The sequence below is a fragment of the Pyrus communis genome, chromosome 15 (genome assembly GCF_041283825.1).
Source record: "Pyrus communis isolate YQ-2024b chromosome 15, ASM4128382v1, whole genome shotgun sequence".
Taxonomy (NCBI): Eukaryota; Viridiplantae; Streptophyta; class Magnoliopsida; order Rosales; family Rosaceae; genus Pyrus; species Pyrus communis.
The window spans coordinates 19,741,291-19,761,535 of record NC_142579.1 but is presented as its reverse complement, the minus strand read 5'-3'; the positions used below and the strand labels follow the sequence as shown (position 1 = coordinate 19,761,535).

Sequence of the window (20,245 nt, the reverse complement as noted above, 5' to 3'; positions counted from 1 at the left end):
TGGCCTTGAAGTAATGTTGTCTATCCAAACTGAAGGTGCTCCTCGGTTGACTGATTCTACGGCTCCAGTGCTGTCTATCCAAACTGAAGATGTTGCCGGTTGCCTTCACAGTGCTGTTTATCCAAACTGAAGATGTGTTGGCGAAAAGAAAGGGGAAGAGGAAAAAATCTCAAGATTGTTGAGAAGCTTTGCGTATGGCAATTTGTGTGTTGATTTGGAGGGGCCCTGAATGATGCATTCCCTTCTCTATTTATAGCAATGATCCCCCTCATAGCCGAACTAAAAATATACTCAGATTAGAACTCCTCAACCCAATCTGATAAGGTTTTGGCCAATCTTAACCCCTATGGGACTTTGAACCAAGCTCCTTAATGAATCAGATTCATCCCCTAATTCTATGCATCTTCAACTTTAAGACTCCTTGTTGCACTAGGGTTCGACTACCTCACCTTTATCTAAATCAATCCTCTTAGCAACAGGATTAAGCCGACCTTGACTAGATAGCCCATGACAAGATTCTAGGTGAATGTTACTGGGCCGAGAACAACTCTAAGCTCAGCCCAAAATATTATTTTGGGCCCAAACATTGCCCTTTCGCTTCTGAGGTCTTCGGCCTACAATTCCTGGCCGATCTTCTACCTTGAAGAAGTGATTCATTGCCAAAGAATAAACCTTTAGGATATTCCTTCTAGAAAAATCAGAAAACATGGCAAGCCTTGAATACTCCAACCACCCAAACACAGTTATTAAGCATGACCTCTCACATCCGTCAATTTTCTTGACACATGGTAGCTCCTCATCACGATTGTCCATCTTCAATAATTCGTATTCGCACGTTCGAGGTGTGCAGACACTGAAATGTCTCTTCGTCATAAACTTCGTCGTTACACACAATCATGTAACCTCAATTAGCGTGTTTTTCGGCCTTTTTACTTGGATTTTCAAAAGATTCGTTATGATTAAGAAATTCTTCGATCGGATTTTCCCTTCATTTCTTAAACCTAAACCGTTGATCTTCTCTCCCAATTGTCTATAAATACTCTGCCCAGCTTCGTTCGAACTTTCACGCTTTCAACCTTCATAAATTCTTGCCATTTGCTCCCAACCCAGAAAAAGAACCCAAACCTCGAAACCTAGAAAAACTCCAAACTTTCATCAATGGCCTTCAATACTTTCATCACTAAGATCACTGAGGAATGCAACAAATGCTAAGACTTTATCGATCGGAGTGCCATCAAAACCTTTCAATTTGAGGGTGATTCAAACACCACTCACTAGATTCTGGGACCACTCTTTACGGACAACGTCCCAGAAATCATCATCGAGATGCTGAAAGCCCACTGCCTAAAACCCTTATTCCAAGGGTATGATTGGTCAAAGTGGGAATTGACCAAACCTCAAGGAGCCTGGCCCTCGACCCTATGACCTGGGCTACTTGGGTCACCCGAATGGAGCCACACTTTAGTGATGAGTGGAAAACTCTTGGCATTTTTTACGCTATCAAACTCTCGACCTTTGAAATCAACATGGACCGAAAGCTCCTGATGGCCGCCTTGAGCTTTTGGTGTTCGACCACCAACATTATGGTTCATCCTTTCGGCCCCATTGGTCCAACCGTGTTGGACATCACAGCCATACTTGGCACTTCTCCCTTCGGTCTCCCAATTGATACCGAGCTTTCTCGCTATCAGTTCAATCTAGATTTGAAAGCAATCTTCGACGATTGTGCTATTGAGATTTTGACAAAGAAGCATCAGGAGCTGTCAAAAGAAGATATGCACAAATTGCACAAAAATTTCTTTAACTACATCACCTTAATCAACCACTTTCCTGGTTCAGAGAAGGAAGATCTCAAGAAAGGAAAACACGAGGCTTTCTTGTTTTACTGGTACAATAAATTCATCTTTTGTAAGTCAAACAAGTGCTTGGCTGAAAATATGCCGATGGCCGAAGCTCTGGCCAGCCGCCATGTCCTGGGCCTCAGCCTGGCTATCCTCGCCAACCTCAATCGGTGCTTGGTCGAGGCTTCTTTTGGGAAGATCGATCCACACTAGAACGGCTTACTCTGGGTCTTCTAACTTTGGATGTAGGTCTACTTTTCCATGGTGAAGCCAGAAATCATAAGCTTCAACTCTTCTGAAACGATGGGTCTTCAATTGGCCTCGTGCCTCATTCCTACTCACTTGGCCAAAGATATCTTCAAGTATTTCTTCGTCCTTAAAGATTTATCAGACGACAAATTTCTAATTTGCCGTCACCAGAAATATCTGTCTTCCATCAAACTCCTCACATCGGTATGGGAGGAAACAGAAGAAGCTGACTTTTGACAATCTTGGAGGCCATTTACCCTAGCTCGCGACCTTCTTTTTTGTTGCAATGCTTGACGAACCAGCTGGGAAGTTTACCATCCTAACTTTATGGCTCGTTAATTGGGCTTCCTTTAGGGTTGTCATGTGCCACACCTCACCTCTCGCTCACTTTTGAGCCAAGAACGCCTCTTCGGCTCCTTGTAGAAGGAATGCGAGGAAGCCGAGTAGGAATTCCAATAGCGATGTACTAAATTTCACCTTCGGTCAAATACTCTAGAGACCCATTATACCAACACATTCGCCTATTGGTGGGATGCTTACATCAAGGATTTCTTCGGTGTTTCAGCCAAGGAAACTTCAAAGACGCTTTTTGGTAATTGAGTAAAGAAGACTCTTACTCTAAAATCCAAAGAAATGGCTTAAGGCATATATCTTTTATTTCTCAATTCGTCTATTCAAACTTCATTTTGACTCAAGCTTAGTTTTTCCAAGTGGTCGTGCAATAAAATGGGGCCGATGTGGTTGCGATGATCGCAGCCAAAAAGAAACTTGCTCCTCCTCCAAAGAAGGCTACAACTATCGCAACTCCCTTAGCTGAAAAGGCCACTCCAACTCCAATAGTGGCCACTGCTATGCTGATTGCACCGAGCAAACGGCCTCGCTCGGAGGCCAAGACAACTGGTAACATTGCCCAGCCCCAAAAATGTATCAAGAAAAAGGCAAAGAAGGGAGAGCAGGAGATTTATGTTATTTCAAGTCAGACCACAGAAACGACCACTCGTAGTATCCCTCTCCTTTCTCTTATTATCCAAGTCTCAACAACAGTACCGCAAGACCCCTCGACACCAACCATGGGCCAGGTGATCGTTGTTCGACCCACCACACAAGTCGCTATTGAAGTTGAACCGGTCGTAGCCCTAATGTTTAAGGATCTTCTAACTCCAGGCCCGATCGTCACCCTTGTTGATGTCGGCCTAGCAACCGTTACTCTGGAAAAGGCGGTAACCACGAAAGAAACCTTTCCCCCAATCCAAAGAAGAATCCAGTGATTGTCCTGGCGGAAGAGGTATAACAATTTCCTTTAATAATGTTCTCATTTCATTTTGATTGGATCTCCCAACTAAAGAATAATCATCTTTTATGATTAGGAGAACGAGAGCGAAATACCCTCGCTGGCGAGGCGCCCTTGATGGGTTGAACCACCTACTACAAGTCCTTTGCCTCTGGACAAGGTCAAAGGTGTCGTATCCCCTCTGGGTGATCTCTAACCGGCAGTCGAGGTGGTTAGCCAAGTCATTCCTCAAGCGGCCTAAGTAGGTTCAGGACATGAAGCGGCACCTTCTGTTGAACCGGAAGTAATGTCAGAGTCATCGGTTTATCCCAAGGACCAGAACCTTGGTATCCTTCCTCAGGAGGTCACTTCGATCTTTATAAGCCTCATCATCATTTTCTTTTATTAATTTCCTACCTTATAACTCTAAACCAAGAAAAACCCCCAATCGCTCATTTCACCAAAAATTCTATACGTCGAAGGGCGTTATTTATATTTCCTGGCCACCCTAGTGGCCATCAAACGTAGATAACCTTCATTGGCCGCATGAATTGAAAAGCTACCTTAAACATTAGGCTCAGCCATTAAGCTTTCTGGGTTCGACCAACGAACTAACAAACATGGACAAAATCGTTTCTCGGCATGTCTAACACAACTTCTTTCTCTGCCATCCTTTTGAATTCTCTTTTCTTTAACAAATATTTTATGTGTAGCCTTCATAGAAAGTTGAGCTTGATGCATTTCTCTCTAGCACTTCAAGGACGATTGGGCCTTCTACAACCATGGCCGAGTCTAGCGCCCTCGCCAAGCTGCAGGAACTTCTGCCTCTCTTGGCCTCACAAATCTTCCAACGTAAAGGTCTCAACTATATGGGAGAGTGCTTGAACGACCTTGCATCCGACGACCTACTAAGCAATGAGAGTGTTGTTCATTTGTTAACTGTCTTGGAAACAACTCAACAATATTTCATTGTTTTTGAGAAGGCTATTCGGGCAGAGGATGACCTCAAGCCTGCAATGATCGCTCATAAAGCTATCCGACCAGAGCTCGAGGTAATAAAGGTAAAAAGGAAAGATTGGCTGATCTTGATCGTTAAATTGCCGAACTTCATCGTCAAAGGTCGGCTGTTGCTTCTGAGCTTGAGAAGGATTTTAAGTCGAACAAACCTCGATTGGTAGAATGTGTAGCTGGTGTGAAACGGATACGGCAACTAAATGCTGACAAAAGAACACGACAGGCCGAGGTCACGATGGGCAAAGTGAAGTGGCTAAAACTGAAAGCCTTTTTTAAAGCTTATCTTCATTCGACTCCTTAGGATTTTTGTGTGCCAGCTTGTAAGCCGATCGATTTCTTTTTGTAATTTTGGGTGTATGCCCTTTGAAAAATAATGAAATCAATCCTTTATTCTTGCATCTTCCTAGTGACCAGATAATATTTCTTTAAGAATTTCCTATTGATCGCTAATTTATGAATTAAACCAGTTCAATCTTTGAGGTGGTATGCCCATTTGCCAAGAACTTTGTGGATGATCAATGAGCCTTCCAATTTGATGATCATTTCCCGAATCTAGGATCCTTAATCCCTACTGGTAACATGGTTTGCCTTACTAACTCACTTTCATCGAACGTCTTTTGCCTAACTCGTTGATTATAAACTCATTCGGTAATCTTTTTTTGCGCCACTAGTAAGTAATCGGCATCGAGCTCGCTCGTTGATTATAAGATTCCTCCAAATTGTCTAACTCTTGTCTCATGGCTTGACTATACTCGGCATTGAACAAGCTGCATTGTTCAATAACTCGTAACTAGTTTATACTTAGCTCGATTGGTAGCATCATGTCGTGTCCATAAGTTAATGCATATGAGGTCGTCCCTGTTGCTGATCGAAGTGAAGTTCGATATGCCCATAATGACTCGTTTAACTTCAAATGCCACATGCCAGGCCTTTCTTTTATCATTTTCTCAAGGATACTGATTATAACTTTATTACTTGTTTTGGCCTGTCCGTTTGCCTGTGGGTGATACGACGTCGATTGTTCGAGCTAAATTTTCAAACTTGCTGTGTATTCTTTAAACCTGTCGGCTGTAAAAATTGTGCCGTTGTTCATTATAATTGTTTCTGGTACGCCAAATCTTGTCACGATGTTTTCTTCTACAAAATTGCAAATCTCTTTAGATGTTAACTCAACGTATGATTTTGCTTCGACCCACTTGGTGAAGTAGTCGATCGCTACAAGTATCCAGCATGCTTTGCCAATCTGGAAGACGGTGTAATCTTGCCGATTACATCCACGGCCAATCCTCTGAATGACCATGGCTTGGTAACCAAGTGAAGTGATTCGGCCGGGACACTCTGTATGGGCCCATGGATTTGACATTGTACACAACCTCGTGCATATTCAAAGCAATTTTTTAACATACTCGGTCAAAAATAACTGTGTCAGCGGAGTAACCAATGTGTTTCACGTCCCAATCGATGAGCCCCACATATTCCTTTGTGTACCTTTGTAATAGCTTTGGTGGCCTCTTCTAGGCTGAGGCACAATAACAACAAACCGTCTTCACCTTTTTTATATAATTCATTTAGATACATGATGTGATTCGTGGCATGTACCCTTGTCTTGTGGTCGTGTTTGCCACTTGGATTACCAAGATACTACATAATTAATCTTCTCTAGTCGTCTAGTAATGTCTTGACCATGCAGATATCTACAGGATCATCTCGTTCCAATAGCGAAGGTAAGGACATAATTGTGTACGGATTACATAATCGTGTTAAAGAACTTGTTGATTAACCAAAGTTGGGTGTAAACGTCACACCACTGGTATGACCCGACCCAATTTGCCCCTCAGGAGTCGTGCTCTAGAAGCTATTTGAGCCAACTCGTATGTGTTAGTATTTCGAACTCGTGAGACATGCTTGAATGTAATGCCTACAAATGATTCGGCTAAATAGCTGGCAACTATATGAAAAGGCACCAGAGTACAACTCATGCAACGAAAAGTCCCATTGAGTTGGTTAATCATAAGTTTTGAATCGTCAAGGACAAGTATGCAGGCTGCCTTCAAGTTGTGAAGGATATTAAAGCCGGTGACGAGGGCTTCACATTCGGCCTGGTTGTTTGTACAGTCAAAATCCAACTTGAGAAAAAATTACCATCGGTAGTGATCCAGGGACTAGATGATGATTCCAATGCCAGCTGAGGTGTCACATCCCGGCCCGGGACGGATCACTTCCCGGGCTCGTTCCACCACCATAGCACGATATTGTCCGTTTTGGGCTTACCATTCCCTCACGGTTTTGTTTCTGGGAACTCACGAGCAACTTCCCAGTGGGTCACCCATCATGGGATTGCTCTAGCCCTTTTCTCGCTTAACTTCGAAGTTCCTACGGAACCCGAAGCCAGTGAGCTCCCAAAAGGCCTCATGCTAGGTAGGGATGGGAATATACATATAAGGATCACTCCCCTAGGCGATATGGGATGTTACAATCCACCCCTCTTAGGGGCCCGACATCCTCGTCGGCACACTTCCGACCAGGGATTGGCTATGATACCATATTGTCACATCCCGACCCGGGACAAATCATTTCCCGGGCCCATTCCACCACCGTAGCATGATATTGTCCGTTTTGGGCTTACCATTCCCTCACGGTTTTGTTTTTGGGAACTCACAAGCAACTTCCTAGTGGGTCACCCATCATGGGATTGTTCTAGCCCTTTTTTCACTTAACTTCGAAGTTCCTATGGAACCCGAAGCCAGTGAGCTCCCAAAAGGCCTCGTGCTAGGTAGGGATGGGAATATACATATAAGGATCACTCCCCTGGGCGATGTGGGATGTTACATGAGGTAGAGGTACTAGAGCCGTCAAAATACATTGTCCAATAATTATCACGTTTCCATCATGCCAATTTCGGCGTTGTTGCCTCCAAAACTGTATAGAGAAGGATATTAAGCTAAGAAATCGGCCACCGCCTGTCATTTGACAACTTTTTGGGGAACATATTGCAAACTAAATTCAAACAGCACCATTTTCCATTTCCCAATTCAGCTTCTTACTATCGGCTGAGTGAGCATATAGTGAATAACATCTATCTAGATGATGACCTGAGTAACAAAATGGAGCATGTAATGCCTGAGTTTAGAAGCAACAAAGAACAAAGCCAAACAAAATTTCTCGACAGCTGAGTAATTTATCTCAGTTAAGTTAAGATTTCAGCTAAGATAAAAAATGGCCTGCTCCCGCCCAGTTCGTTGTCTTACATAAGAAGACAGCCAATGGATTCCTAGGCAGCCAAGATATACAACTTAAGAGGTTTACCGCGCCAAGGTGGCACAAGGACAAGTGGGGTGGTGAGGAAAACCTTGATTTGCATGAAAGCGTCCTGATATTCTTCGCAACATTCAAATTCGTCAGAATCCTTAAGTTTCAAGAGCATGGAAAAAACCTTCATCTTCCCCGTTAAGTTAGAAACGAAATGGCGGAGGAAATTGATTTTGCCGAGTAAGGATTGTAATTGCTTCTTGGTTGTTGGGGGTGGAGCATCAATGATCTTTCGAGCTTTATTCTCATCTACCTCGATGCCACGATGATGTACAAGGAGACCCAAAAAGTTGCCTGTCGATACACCAAAGACGCATTTGGTAGAATTCATTTTAAGATTATATTGGTGTATACGAAGGAAAGTTTGCTGAAGATCATCTAAATGTGTTTGGTGGTGCATCGATTTGACCACAACATCATCGATGTATACCTCAACAACTATGCTAATCAGGTCATGAAAAATGGTATTCATTGCGCGTTGATATATGGCACTGGCATTCTTGAGTCTAAAAGGCATAATGACCCATTTGTGGGTCCTAAGTGCCCCAGGGCAACGAAAAGGAATTTTGTGGACATTGGCCTCAACAATGAAAATCTGGTTGTAACCAGCATGGCTGTCTTTGAAAGATAACATCTCATGGTTTGCTGCAGCGTCGATTAACAAGTCTAAAATTGGCATCGTATATTCGTATTTAAGGGTTGCCATGTACAAATTACGAAAATCAATGCAAATAAGTAGAACACCACTTTTCTTTAAAATTGGGACAATATTCGCCAACCATTGGACATATCGAGCCGTCTGAATAAACCTGCTTTTAAAAGTCGAACGAGTTCATCTTTTATGCTGAGTTGAACTTCGGTCAAGAATCATCGGGGAGGGGTTAACGAAAAGGTTTACAACCAACCTTGATGCGTAATTAATGTTCGACGAGTGTTCGATCCAGGCCAGGCATCTCATGGTAACTCCAAGCAAAACAATCTTTAAATTCTTTGAGCAACTTGCAAAACTCAGCTTTCATAGGTTGGGGCAACAAAGCTCAGCTTTCCAACGTTTATTTCGTCTAACGGATCTTTGACTTGAGGTTGACTGTCTTCGGGCTCAGCTGGGGTAGCTTGGACTTTATCAAGTGATAAGATTGGACCATTGTCTCATTCGAGGAGGAACTCTACTAAGTTCAGGCTAGAATTCGGTTACTTGGAAATAGTATACCAATGAACCAGCAGACGTTCCATGATACATGAAACTGCGGCCCGCGTCTATCCCATTTGGTATCAGGCATCAGGATCATCAATTAAGTTAGCCAACCTAAGTCTCGTTGAATCCTGCTGAACAGTCTCGGCACCAACCTCGATGGCTTTCTGAACTGAGATTCGAGTTAACCATCATTCTTCATTGAAACCTTGCAGGGTGATGTAGCTGACATGATCATCGTAATAGTGAGCTTGAATTATATTAGCTTCAAATGACTGATTATCAGTTAGATGAACTACAACCCATTTGTTGTCCCAGAAGATGAGGACTTGATATAATGACAAGGAGATATAGCCAGTTTGGTGGATCCAGTCACGAGCAGGCAATACATTATACTCGGTCTTTTAGTCGACTATAAAAAATGCAATCATGTGAATTCGACCTACGATACTCACCTCTAAAGGAAGCATTCCTTTAGTCTGAGATTTATCATGCGACAAAGTTGCTCATAGTCACCCATAATGGAATGAGTTCATCTTTAGAGCGATGTAATGCTTTCATGATAGAAACGGGCATGATATTGACCATTGCTCCACAGTCGACAAAATTTTTAGAAATTGAGCATCCTTCAATATGGGACGTGACATACAATGACTTCAAGTGATGAAGATTAACAGATGAAGGACGAGGAAACAGTTCGGTGAAAACTACTTTAAGTTTATCCTTTTTGCTTATTTGTTCATTTTCTTCAGTGACCACAAAATTGACCTGCATGGCCTCCTCGGCAATCACGTCACCGTCCAGGAAATTTAGTTTGGATGTGGTCGGCCGAAATTCTGCGGTAAGATATGGACCATGCTAATTTCTATGTTGTCGATGACCGAAGGGCCCATCAGGTCATGATCTTAGTCTTCTGGATTTTTGGGTGAGATATCTTACTCATGGACATTACTCACTTGGCCATCTTCGGCTGCAGCGAAAACACGATCATGCAGCACGTTGGTCATAGTTGTTTCGTCTTGAATTTTGACCACTGGCTATTTCGGCGTTGAGACTTGGGCTTACGTTTGTAAAGCCTTGCGAGTTCGCTCTGATATGCGATGCGGGCATCTCTTGTGTTCAGGTAAGTATCTAATCGTGCCATGCGTTTTTCTTCATTTGTCGTAAGGCCGAAGAAGGAAATGGCTGAGAAAACTTCAAAATGGTGCCGTAGATATTGGAAGTATTCGAGAGAGAAATGAAGATCGGCAGTATCGATATCAGTATATGGTTCTACCTCAAAGCTGAACTCAGGCCTCACGTATATGTTCCTAGCCTTCATTCCCATATCCGACCATTTTTGGACAATCTGTTCGACATCGGGTAGGTTAACGCCAGATCAAGAGACTCTTGGCATGCTTTTTGCAGGCCATACAAGTCATTATCTGAATGCTTCTTATGTAGCTTCCATATATATTCTAAAGCCTCACCGAAAAACGGCGGGTGGTGATTCTGTCTGAATTTAATTAATGGTTCTTGTGGGGGTAATAGAGGAAGTTTGCTTTTGGCTTCCTTCCGGAAGTGCTCAAAATGAACTTTCATCTCCCCAGGCTAAAGAATGAGTTTAATTCGCTTCTTCGATTCTTCAATTGTGGTTTCAAAATTGTGATCGATTACCTTCTTTCCTTAAAACAGCTCGGTTATGATTGCCGGAGGTTGTTGGTCATCTTCGTTACCCATCATTTTTTTGGCTGTCATTTGGTAATTAGGGTAACCTGGGTGCTTGTCGGTGAGCCATATAGTCTAATCTCTACCAACGCTGGTTGCGTGACTCAGTTGGCTTGAATATTCACCGATTAGCAGGTGAACTTAAGTTGCCAGAGTTGCATGCAAATAATCTTCATTGTAAAATGGCACATTGAAATCAAGTTACTGTCTGGCCAAAAACAGCTTGTTATTATATGTTTGAGGGTCGAGCCTATCGAAAACTTTCTGGCATTGGCATGCACTAAACACTTTTTGAGATGTTGCTGCAACTACAGGGCCAGTTGCAGTGCTTGAGCTAGAAATGGATGTTCCTTCAACTCAGTTATGATGACGTTTGATTTGCATTGACTACATAAAACCATCAGCCTATTAGTTTCCTTTGTGCTGGAGTTCGATATTGACTCGACATAAACTGGGTTTGAAAAGTATTTGGGTGGCTCGTCCAAAGATAGATCAACTTTCAATCATGGTCGAGAATTATGCTTAGGGACGTATTGTGTCAAGATGAATTCGACTTTTCCTTTTCTCTTGTCCTTGGGTAGATGAACATTTACCATGCTTACCGCTTACCATTGCTGAAGAGAAAGGATCGGTGTCAACAACCATTGGAGGTTTTTCAGAAACTTGAGTTTGCCATTGTCAATTCAGCTTTAGATGGTGTCGCGAAATACAACACAATTATTTGTCATATGGTTGTTTGAATTGTGGTATTTGCATTACATCTTTCCTTTCAAATCTTCGACCTTAGGAATATTATGCCCTGGCCGAAGCTTGACAATTTTTGCAAGTAACAACTAGTCGAAGATGGAATCGGCCTTGGTGATGTCGAAAGTGTAGACCTTTGATATTTTGACGGCGGCTTCCTCAGAGGCCAAGTGGGTTTTGACATCTTTGGAATTAGCATGAGCCAATGCTATACATACGTATGGTTTGTTAATTACTATCTCGGCCGCATCTATGTTAGCATATTGGGACTCTTCGTCTTTGGCCGATGCATAACTTACCGTTAGGCTTTTGTAGATCGTCCCACGGGTTGGAGATTTTAAGATTTTCTTTTCTCGGAGCAAATAATCATATTGCTCGACATGTTAAGCCAGTTTTACATATCTTGGAAGTTTGCCCCCAAGAATTTATTTTTTTACTCCACATCCAGGCCATTTAGGGCAAGCCTAACAAACTCGACTTCAGGGAGGGATACTCGGCACCAATTTCTTGCCGACTTAAACCTCGTAAGATATTCCATTAGTGACTCGTCTGATGATTAAGCCATCCTGGCCAAAGAAGAGATTGATATTTCCATCCCTGGCTGATAAAATTGCTTATGAAATATCTCGACTAATTTCTCCCAGCTTTGGGTGGAGTTGGGTGAAAGGTTGATGTACCATGCGAACGCTGAGTCGGTTAGTAACAAAATTGAATAGTAGTAGTTTATGAAAATCACTGTTAACGTCTCCACATTGAAGAGTGAATCGAGCCACTTGTTCTAATGAGGGTAAGGATGATTCTCTAACAAAAAGGCTAATGTCTGGAATATTGAATCCCTTAGGATACTCGAACCTAGGTTGAATATGGGTGAATGAATTTTGGAAACTTTGGCCTTTTTTTTAAGGCCAAATCAATCATTCTTTAGACTTCAACCATGTTAATAGACGCCGCTTCTATTCATTGGTCAGTTGAAACCAATTTGCTGCTTGATTCACCATTTTTCTCTAAGTCAATCATTTTGAGATGAGCAGATCATGTCTCGGCCTGTATCGCTGGCAAAGGATTATTCTTTAGATCATCACTGGAGAAAAGATCTAGATGTTGGATTGGAGGCCTCATCATTGTCATTGTCACAATCCTCCACTAGTCTTTCAATAAAAATGCCTTTTGTCATTTTGGTGAGGATTTCTGCATCACGAGTTTGACTGCCGACATTAATTTCTTTTTCTCGGCGTGTTCTATTTGTGGCTTCAGATGTCACGGCAGCAGGAGGATTATGTGCCTGTGACAAGCCATCGTGTCCTGGGCTTTGGACTATACTGGAAGTTTAGTTGTTCACTTACCCATAACTGTTTTCTTTTTTACTGACTGTGTTTTAATGGTCATGAACTTCATAGTTTTAGCACTGGGTCTCACTGGGCGTGCCAAAGTGTTAACCCTAAAAACTACCATGCCTACGTGACGTGCAGGCCGAGTAATTAATAAGCTAACTATATCATTTGGATGATTGCGGGGCTGCCAACTCGTTGGCAAAGTTCGGCTGGGGAGTAAAATATGTTGATGTGGTGTTGGCCGCGCTGCTAACTTCTTGATCTTGTGACTACGACCAAGGAAGGAACACGTCTCAGCCTTCAGGTTATAGAGCCTGAAGACAAGGCTGCTAGTTTCTTTGAAATTTACAAATCGTCGGCACTGGGTTCGATCTCGATAATTATATTTATAAGAGTATAAGTTCACCGAACTAGAACCAGACTATACAGACACAAATACTCGAAAGAGATAAATGTCTTAATTGTAAATGTGGTTCGGCCACTGATAAGTAGATTTTATATTATATATTTAACCCTATTCTTAGTGTATTTTGGTTAATATTTTGAAAGAATTTTGATACTTTGAATTGTATTTTCAATATAAGACTTTCGACTTCCTCTAAAGCAAAACATGGTCAAATGGACGAATTTGGGAGTAATTCCAGTTGGAGGACGTTCATAAGTCACTTAGCTTGATCGTATCAAAATATCACATTTTTCCAACAAGCGGTTATTTTTTGGTGATAGAATAAAGGAGCAATGCGTGGTGTTGGAAAGTGACATTTTTGGGCTTGAATTGCGTTTTTAGAGCCAAAGATGACCTCGGATGGGTTCATGGCCTTCTAGAGATGTGTTCAGAACGTCCTAATCTTCAAACAAGCTATCATGGGCCGGATTTGGAGGATATTTGAGGCTAAAACATGGCTGGATTGTCTCCTTGCAGATTCTCCTAGTTTAATTAGGACTTTATTTTCTAAGATATTTATTATTATTTAGTTTCCTAGTTGGAATAAGAGACCTATGTTTTAGGGTTTGTGTGATGGCTTAGCAAATATATTGCTTTTCCGTTCTTAGTTTTTTCTACGCTTTCGTTTATGCAATTTTGGAGACAGAGAGTAATTGCTAGGGTTCTTAAAGATTTTCTACTTGAAGGTTTTTCATTCCTTTTATTCATAATAATATTTTTTATGATTTCAATTATGAATATGCGTAACTAATTCCTTTTGCTAGGGCGGAGCCTTGACCCTTAACATGAATATGTAATTTTTATTTAATTGCTTATGATTGATTGCATGCATACTTTGAATTATTGATCAGCGTGATTAAAACTATCTAATTGTCTTAATACCTGATCACAATTAGGATCTTTAGAAAAGTAATTTAATGCAATTTTGGTCGGAAGGTTCCCTGAAATTGACATTGGCTTCTTGTGATTAATAATTGTAATTGCACTTAAGATGAACATCACGTCTTAGGGGTTGAATGGTTTTTCAAGGGGTTTTCATAAAACATAATGAGTCATTCATGTTCAAATTTGATTCAAACATCTAGACGGGTTGCATGTTAGATATACATTATATGTTGGAGGTTCTAAGTAGAATATAAATTAGGAAAACCTAACCTTCAAAGTGGCATGTGTAGGTCATAAGTAATTGGTATAAATTCATAGGATTGCTAGGTGATAGTGGAACCCTAGTCTTTTATAAATTGATATTTAAAACTCTTTTCTTTTGTCATATCAGTTTTTAATTAAAATTCGTTTTTAATATTAGCCAATTTCAAAATCTCTTCTCTCAATTTTTAATTCTAAGCATTTAATTAGGAATTGTTTCTACATGAATTATTAAAAGAGTCCTTAAGGAGAACGACCTTGCATGAGCATCTATACTACAACATCCTTGTATTCTTGCAAGTATTTCACGTGTTTTTATCCCTACTTTTGTAGGTGGTAAAAATCCTATCAGCCACCGGAATGACGAACTCTAAAATGTACTTGTGAATATCCATTCATAAAATAAAACTCGGTTTTCAATGTGCCGAGCCTAGTAACCTAGTAACACCTCACTTCATGCGAGAAGGCTGATGAGATGACCTCTACCAACGAGGACTCGGAAATCCTTGTTGACCAAGACTTGGATAAATAACCAATTGGCCTCGAAACAGTGTTGTTTATTCAAACTAAAAGTGCTCATCAATCGGCTAATTCTATGGCTCCAGTGATGTATATCCAAACAGAAGATGTCGCTGGTTGCTTTCACAGTGCTATCTATCCAAACTATAGATGTGTTAGTGGGAAGAAAGGGGAAGAGGAAAAAATCTTAAGGTTGTTGAGAAGCTTTGCACAGGGCAATTTGTGTGTTGATTTAGAGGGGCCTTGAATGATGCACTCCCTTCTCTATTTATAGCAGTGAACCCCCCTCATGGCCAAACTAGAAATGTACTCGAATTAAAATTCCTCAACCCAATCTGATCAGGTTTCGGCCAATCTTAACCCCTATAGGACTTTGAACCAAGCTCCTTAACGAACCAGATTCATCCCCTAATTCTAAGCATCTTCAGCTTTAAGACTCCTTGTTGCACTAGGGTTCGACTACCTCACCCTTATCTAGACCAATCCTCCTAGCAACAGGATTCGCCCAACCTTGACTGGACAGCCCATGACACGATTCTAGATGAATGTTACTGGGCTGAGAACAACTCTAAGCTCGGCCCAAAATATTATTGTGGGCCCAAATTATTATTGTGGGCCCAAACAGTCCCACAACTAATACTCATTTTTTGAAAATAATGAAGATCCATTTTCTTAAAGGGCCTATATAAATCTTATCTGTGTGTGTAGAAATCTCTGATTTTAGAACCCTAAATGACACTTAACCCAGGGTAATGTTTGATAGCTATTTGGATTTTAAATGTTTTGGACATGATAAATTTTAAAAGAGAAAAACGGAAAGAAGAATAGTAGTGAGAGAGAGAAAACAATAAAGAAGAATGTATATAAAAAAAAATCTTTTAATTTTACTCAAAAAAAAAAAAATCATTAATATGAAAACAAAACAACTTAGCCCTAGTTTGGTACTTAGGTGATTTTGAAAAAAGTTGATATCAAAAAAAGTTGGGAGCTTTTTTATGTTTGGTAAACTTTCAACTTCAGCTTTTTTTCATAGTTTTGGGTGAAAAAAAGCCAAAAACATAAAGCTGCAAAACCTAGCTTTGAAAAACTAGTTTTTTGTCACATCTGTTTTATATAAAAATTTATCAAACACTATAATACTGTTTTTTTTTTTCAAAAGCACTTTTACAAAAAAGTTTACCAAACACTCTGCTGTTTTATTTTACAGCTGCTATTCTCACAGTACAGTAGAATTAGTTTTTTTTTTCAAAACACAGCAATACCAAACCAAGCCTTACTATAGAATTTGCTTTCGATAAACAAAAGTTTGAAATATATTTGGTTTTTCTTTTTCTGTCTGTGCACACTTCTACAATTTTCTACATCTTACCTAACATCTTTTATGCACTCCTCCATTTCACTTTTAACCATATTTTTTCCGAATATTATCAATTGGTTGCTCCATTCTATCTAGTCCTCTTATTTATCTACTCCTCTTTATTACTCCACTATATATAGTTTTTTTGTCAATTCGTAAAAATTCATATGAAAAACACTTCAAAATTTGGTTACTAACCTCATAATCTCTCATTTGATAATTGATAAATTGGTGTCAAAATTTCATTTTACTTCCAAAATGAGAACACAATCCCAATAGAACCGATCCCTCTAGAATCGCACGCCTAATATGTGGTGGAAATTTCTCCCAACAAAACGAAGACGTCATTACTTTTCACTTCTCAGAGGCAAAGTAAAGTTGCCATCCCAGCCAATGAAATGAAGTTTGCAATATGTACGAAAACGACACTACGATTTTCGATTTGCTCAGCCAGTACGTCAGGCCAGCCCAATCGTCACCGTACCATCATCACCGTCTCTCTATATATACACCTCCCTTCAATTGCCCTTCCCTCACCATCGCTCTAGTTGTCTATTGTCTCATAATATTCAGTGGATTCAGTTTTAGTTGGTTTTTGTTACTTTGAGAAAAATAAAATGGTGGTAACTCCAGAGCAAGAGCACCCAAACAAGGCATTTGGATGGGCTGCTAGAGATTCATCTGGCGTTCTCTCTCCCTTTAAATTCTCAAGAAGGTTATTATTATTATTCTTTATAGCTCTCCCATATATTTTTTTTTCGTTTGATTTTATTTCTCTCAAATTTGTTTAATTGTGCGTCTTAAACATCATAAACAAATTTTATTTCCCCTATTTTCTGATGTTGCACACCTTAATCTGGCGTCGCTCTTTTGATAGAATAAATCTAAAAAAAAAAAAAAAAAATCATAATGAACCGGTTGTGCAAAAGGAGTATAACCACGTGCGGAAATGTTTGTTGGATTTAAATATGAATCAATACCGTTTGATTTGTTGTTTTTATCTTAGTAAACTTTGGCATTTAGGTTGTAAGTAAAACTTTGCTACTGTAAACCACGGAACGTGTCACATAAAAGATGAAGGGGCCACATATCCAATAAGTACCGAAGAAGTTGATAGTTATAATTTTTGGGTAGTATTACTTTTACGAGATCTGAGTTTTCATTTATGTCTAAATTGAACTAATTTCATTGCAGGAAAACTGGAGAGAAAGATGTTTGTTTCAAAGTTCTGTACTGCGGGATATGTCATTCGGACCTGCACATGGTCAAGAACGAATGGGGTTCCTCTGTCTATCCTCTGATTCCCGGGTACTTATTTCTTCCCAACTTTTTAATTCAGTGGCATGACTTTGAGTTTGATTAGTCAAATATATGTTTTCTTTTCTTCGGATATATCGGAGATAGAAAGAGCAATTGGGCAACCAACAAAAAATTGGAAGTGCTATTTAAAATTTCATACAATTAATTCGATAGGATATGTAATTAGTTTAGAGTGATGCTAGCATTTTCCATTTGTTTATGTTGGCGGAATTCATAGAAACAGAACCCATAAGTACGATGCATGCAGCATGCTATAAAGATTTGTTTATATTATTTTTTGTTTAAGAAATAAACTAGGGTAGAGTTTAGACTCTGAAATTAATCCCTGTTACAACTGAAATCAATACCTTAAAATACAAGTATTTTTAGCAATGGAGGAAATAGCTCTACCCCATAAATAAAGACCATTGGTAAAATGACCTAAATCCATAATAACATTCGTAAAGAAGTTCGCCTCTCTATCGACATCTATTTAAAATGGTATTTTCATATAAATATTGAATATATATATACACACACAATGTGACATCCCACATCGTCCAGGGGAGTGATCCTTAAATGTATATTCTCATCCCTACCTAGCACGAGGCCTTTTGGGAGCTCACTGGCTTCGGGTTCCGTAGGAACTCCGAAGTTAAGCGAGAAGGGGGTTAGAGCAATCCCATGATAGGTGACCCACTGGAAGATTGCTCGTGAGTTCCCAAAAACAAAACCGTGGGGGAATGGTAAGCCCAAAGCGGACCATATCGTGCTACGGTGTTGGAGTGGGCCCGGAAAGTGGTCCCCCCGGGCCGGGTTGTGACACACACACACATACACACTAGGCAATAGGCGTTCAGACGCTCACATCCATCTTTATTGTTGATCACTTGATTTTTGAATTGAAAAAATTAAATAAAAACAAAGGATAAGATCAAATAAGAATGTTTATAATGAAAGAAAAAAATGTGTTTATTTATCCTTTTAATGCCTTCACCAATATAGTCCGTACTTTTAGTAAATATTATTGCTGAATACAGACGAAAGTGACTATAGACGCATACTGCACACTGCTAAATTAACTATACAGTCATTGAGCCAAAGTAATTATTTGATGGCCATAAAAATCCATGTGGCAACCATTTAAGGTGGAACAACCATGATATAGGATGGTACCAAGTGACATCGGGACTTTATTTGGTTGCTAGCAAGTGACAACGACTGATTTAAAAGATCTTCAAAGAAGTTAGTGGAGGAAAAAGATGGTAGACCAATCTGAAAGTTTTTACTCATCAACTTTTTTATTTTTTTTAATTTTTTTTTTTAATTTTTTTAATTTTTAATTTTTTTTTTGAGGCAATGGAGTTTGGATAAAATAAAAATGACCCCTCGATTTAACTTGCTGGAATTATCAAAGTTTTACCATTAGTCCTAATGAGTTCTAATAAGAAAATGATATCAGTTTAACCAAGTATGACCATAAATGGGAAATGCAGGCATGAAATAGTTGGTGTAGTGACAGAGGTGGGAAGCAAAGTACAAAATTTCAAAGTTGGAGACAAAGTAGGTGTTGGATGCATGGTGGGTTCTTGCCACTCTTGCGACAGTTGTAACAACCACCTCGAGAATTACTGCCCCAAAATGATACTCACTTATGGTGCCAGGAACCTTGACGGCACCATAACATATGGAGGTTACTCCGACATCATGGTGGCGGATGAGCATTTCATAGTCCGCATTCCAGACAACCTACCTCTGGATGGTGCTGCTCCTCTCCTGTGTGCTGGGATTACAACTTACAGTCCCTTGAGATATTTCGGACTTGACAAACCAGGCATGCATGTGGGCGTTGTGGGTCTAGGTGGTCTAGGGCACCTCGCGATAAAATTTGCCAAGGCTATGGGGGTTAAGGTCACAGTGATCAGTACCTCCCCTAATAAGAAGGAAGAAGCTATTGAACATCTTCATGCTGATACATTTTTGGTTAGCCGCGATCAAGATCAAATGCAGGTGATTATTTGAAGGATTTGCTTTTGTACTTTAAATTGATTACGTCTGTGTGTGTGTATAGCACAAGGTAATCTTATATGTCGTCATGTAAATCTTGTAGGCTGCCATGGGGACATTGGATGGTATCATTGATACGGTTTCTGCACTCCACCCTCTCTTGCCTTTGATTGGTTTGTTAAAGTCTCATGGAAAGCTTGTGATGGTTGGTGCACCCGATAAACCACTTGAGCTTCCAGTTTTTCCTTTGCTCATGGGTAAGCATATCACTGTTCTCATAGTTTATCTCGTAGTCACCTACGTCTAGTTGTACATTTTTACAACCGGTGATAGGTCATATTTTCTAAGTTTGCTTTCGATGTTAACCTTGTAATTGTGCATTATAACTGGTGTATTATGTTATTAACAAACGTTTATTTTCTAAATATAGGAAGGAAGATAGTGGGCGGTAGTTGCATTGGGGGTATGAAGGAGACACAAGAGATGATTGATTTTTCAGCCAAGCACAAAATAACAGCTGATATTGAGGTTATCCCAATTGATTACTTGAACACTGCCATGGAGCGCCTTGTCAAAGCGGATGTTAGATACCGATTTGTTATCGACATTGGAAACACGTTGATATCTAGCTCTTAAATTTTGCATCATCTGTTGTTGGATATTGCGGCCGGGTTGAAGGAAGAAATTGGGTTTAATTAAGTTGTCTCAATTTTGTTGTCTATTAAACTTCTCGTGTGAAAATTATACATTACGAAGCCAACTTGGTCCAGATGTTGGATTCTAAATAAAATCGCAAGTATGCTTTTATTTGGAAA

General features: G+C 40.1%; 1 protein-coding gene across 1 annotated transcript; it reads left to right on the top strand.

Annotated features, from left to right (window-relative positions):
- Positions 1-16,461: 16,461 nt before the first annotated feature.
- On the top strand, positions 16,462-20,245 carry LOC137735498 (putative mannitol dehydrogenase). Its single transcript, XM_068474933.2, has 5 exons — positions 16,462-16,839; positions 17,319-17,432; positions 18,920-19,433; positions 19,534-19,687; positions 19,861-20,245. The coding sequence occupies exons 1-5, from the start codon at positions 16,742-16,744 to the stop codon at positions 20,064-20,066; spliced, it is 1,086 nt and encodes a 361-aa protein (XP_068331034.1). The 5' UTR covers positions 16,462-16,741; the 3' UTR covers positions 20,067-20,245.

Excerpts from the sequence above, each read along its gene's own strand:
- LOC137735498 (XM_068474933.2), top strand. The coding sequence starts at position 16,742 with ATGGTGGTAACTCCAGAGCAAGAGCACCCAAACAAGGCATTTGGATGG. Across the intron at positions 16,840-17,318 it reads CCCTTTAAATTCTCAAGAAG|GAAAACTGGAGAGAAAGATG; the intron begins GTTATTATTATT and ends ATTTCATTGCAG. Across the intron at positions 19,434-19,533 it reads GCGATCAAGATCAAATGCAG|GCTGCCATGGGGACATTGGA; the intron begins GTGATTATTTGA and ends TAAATCTTGTAG.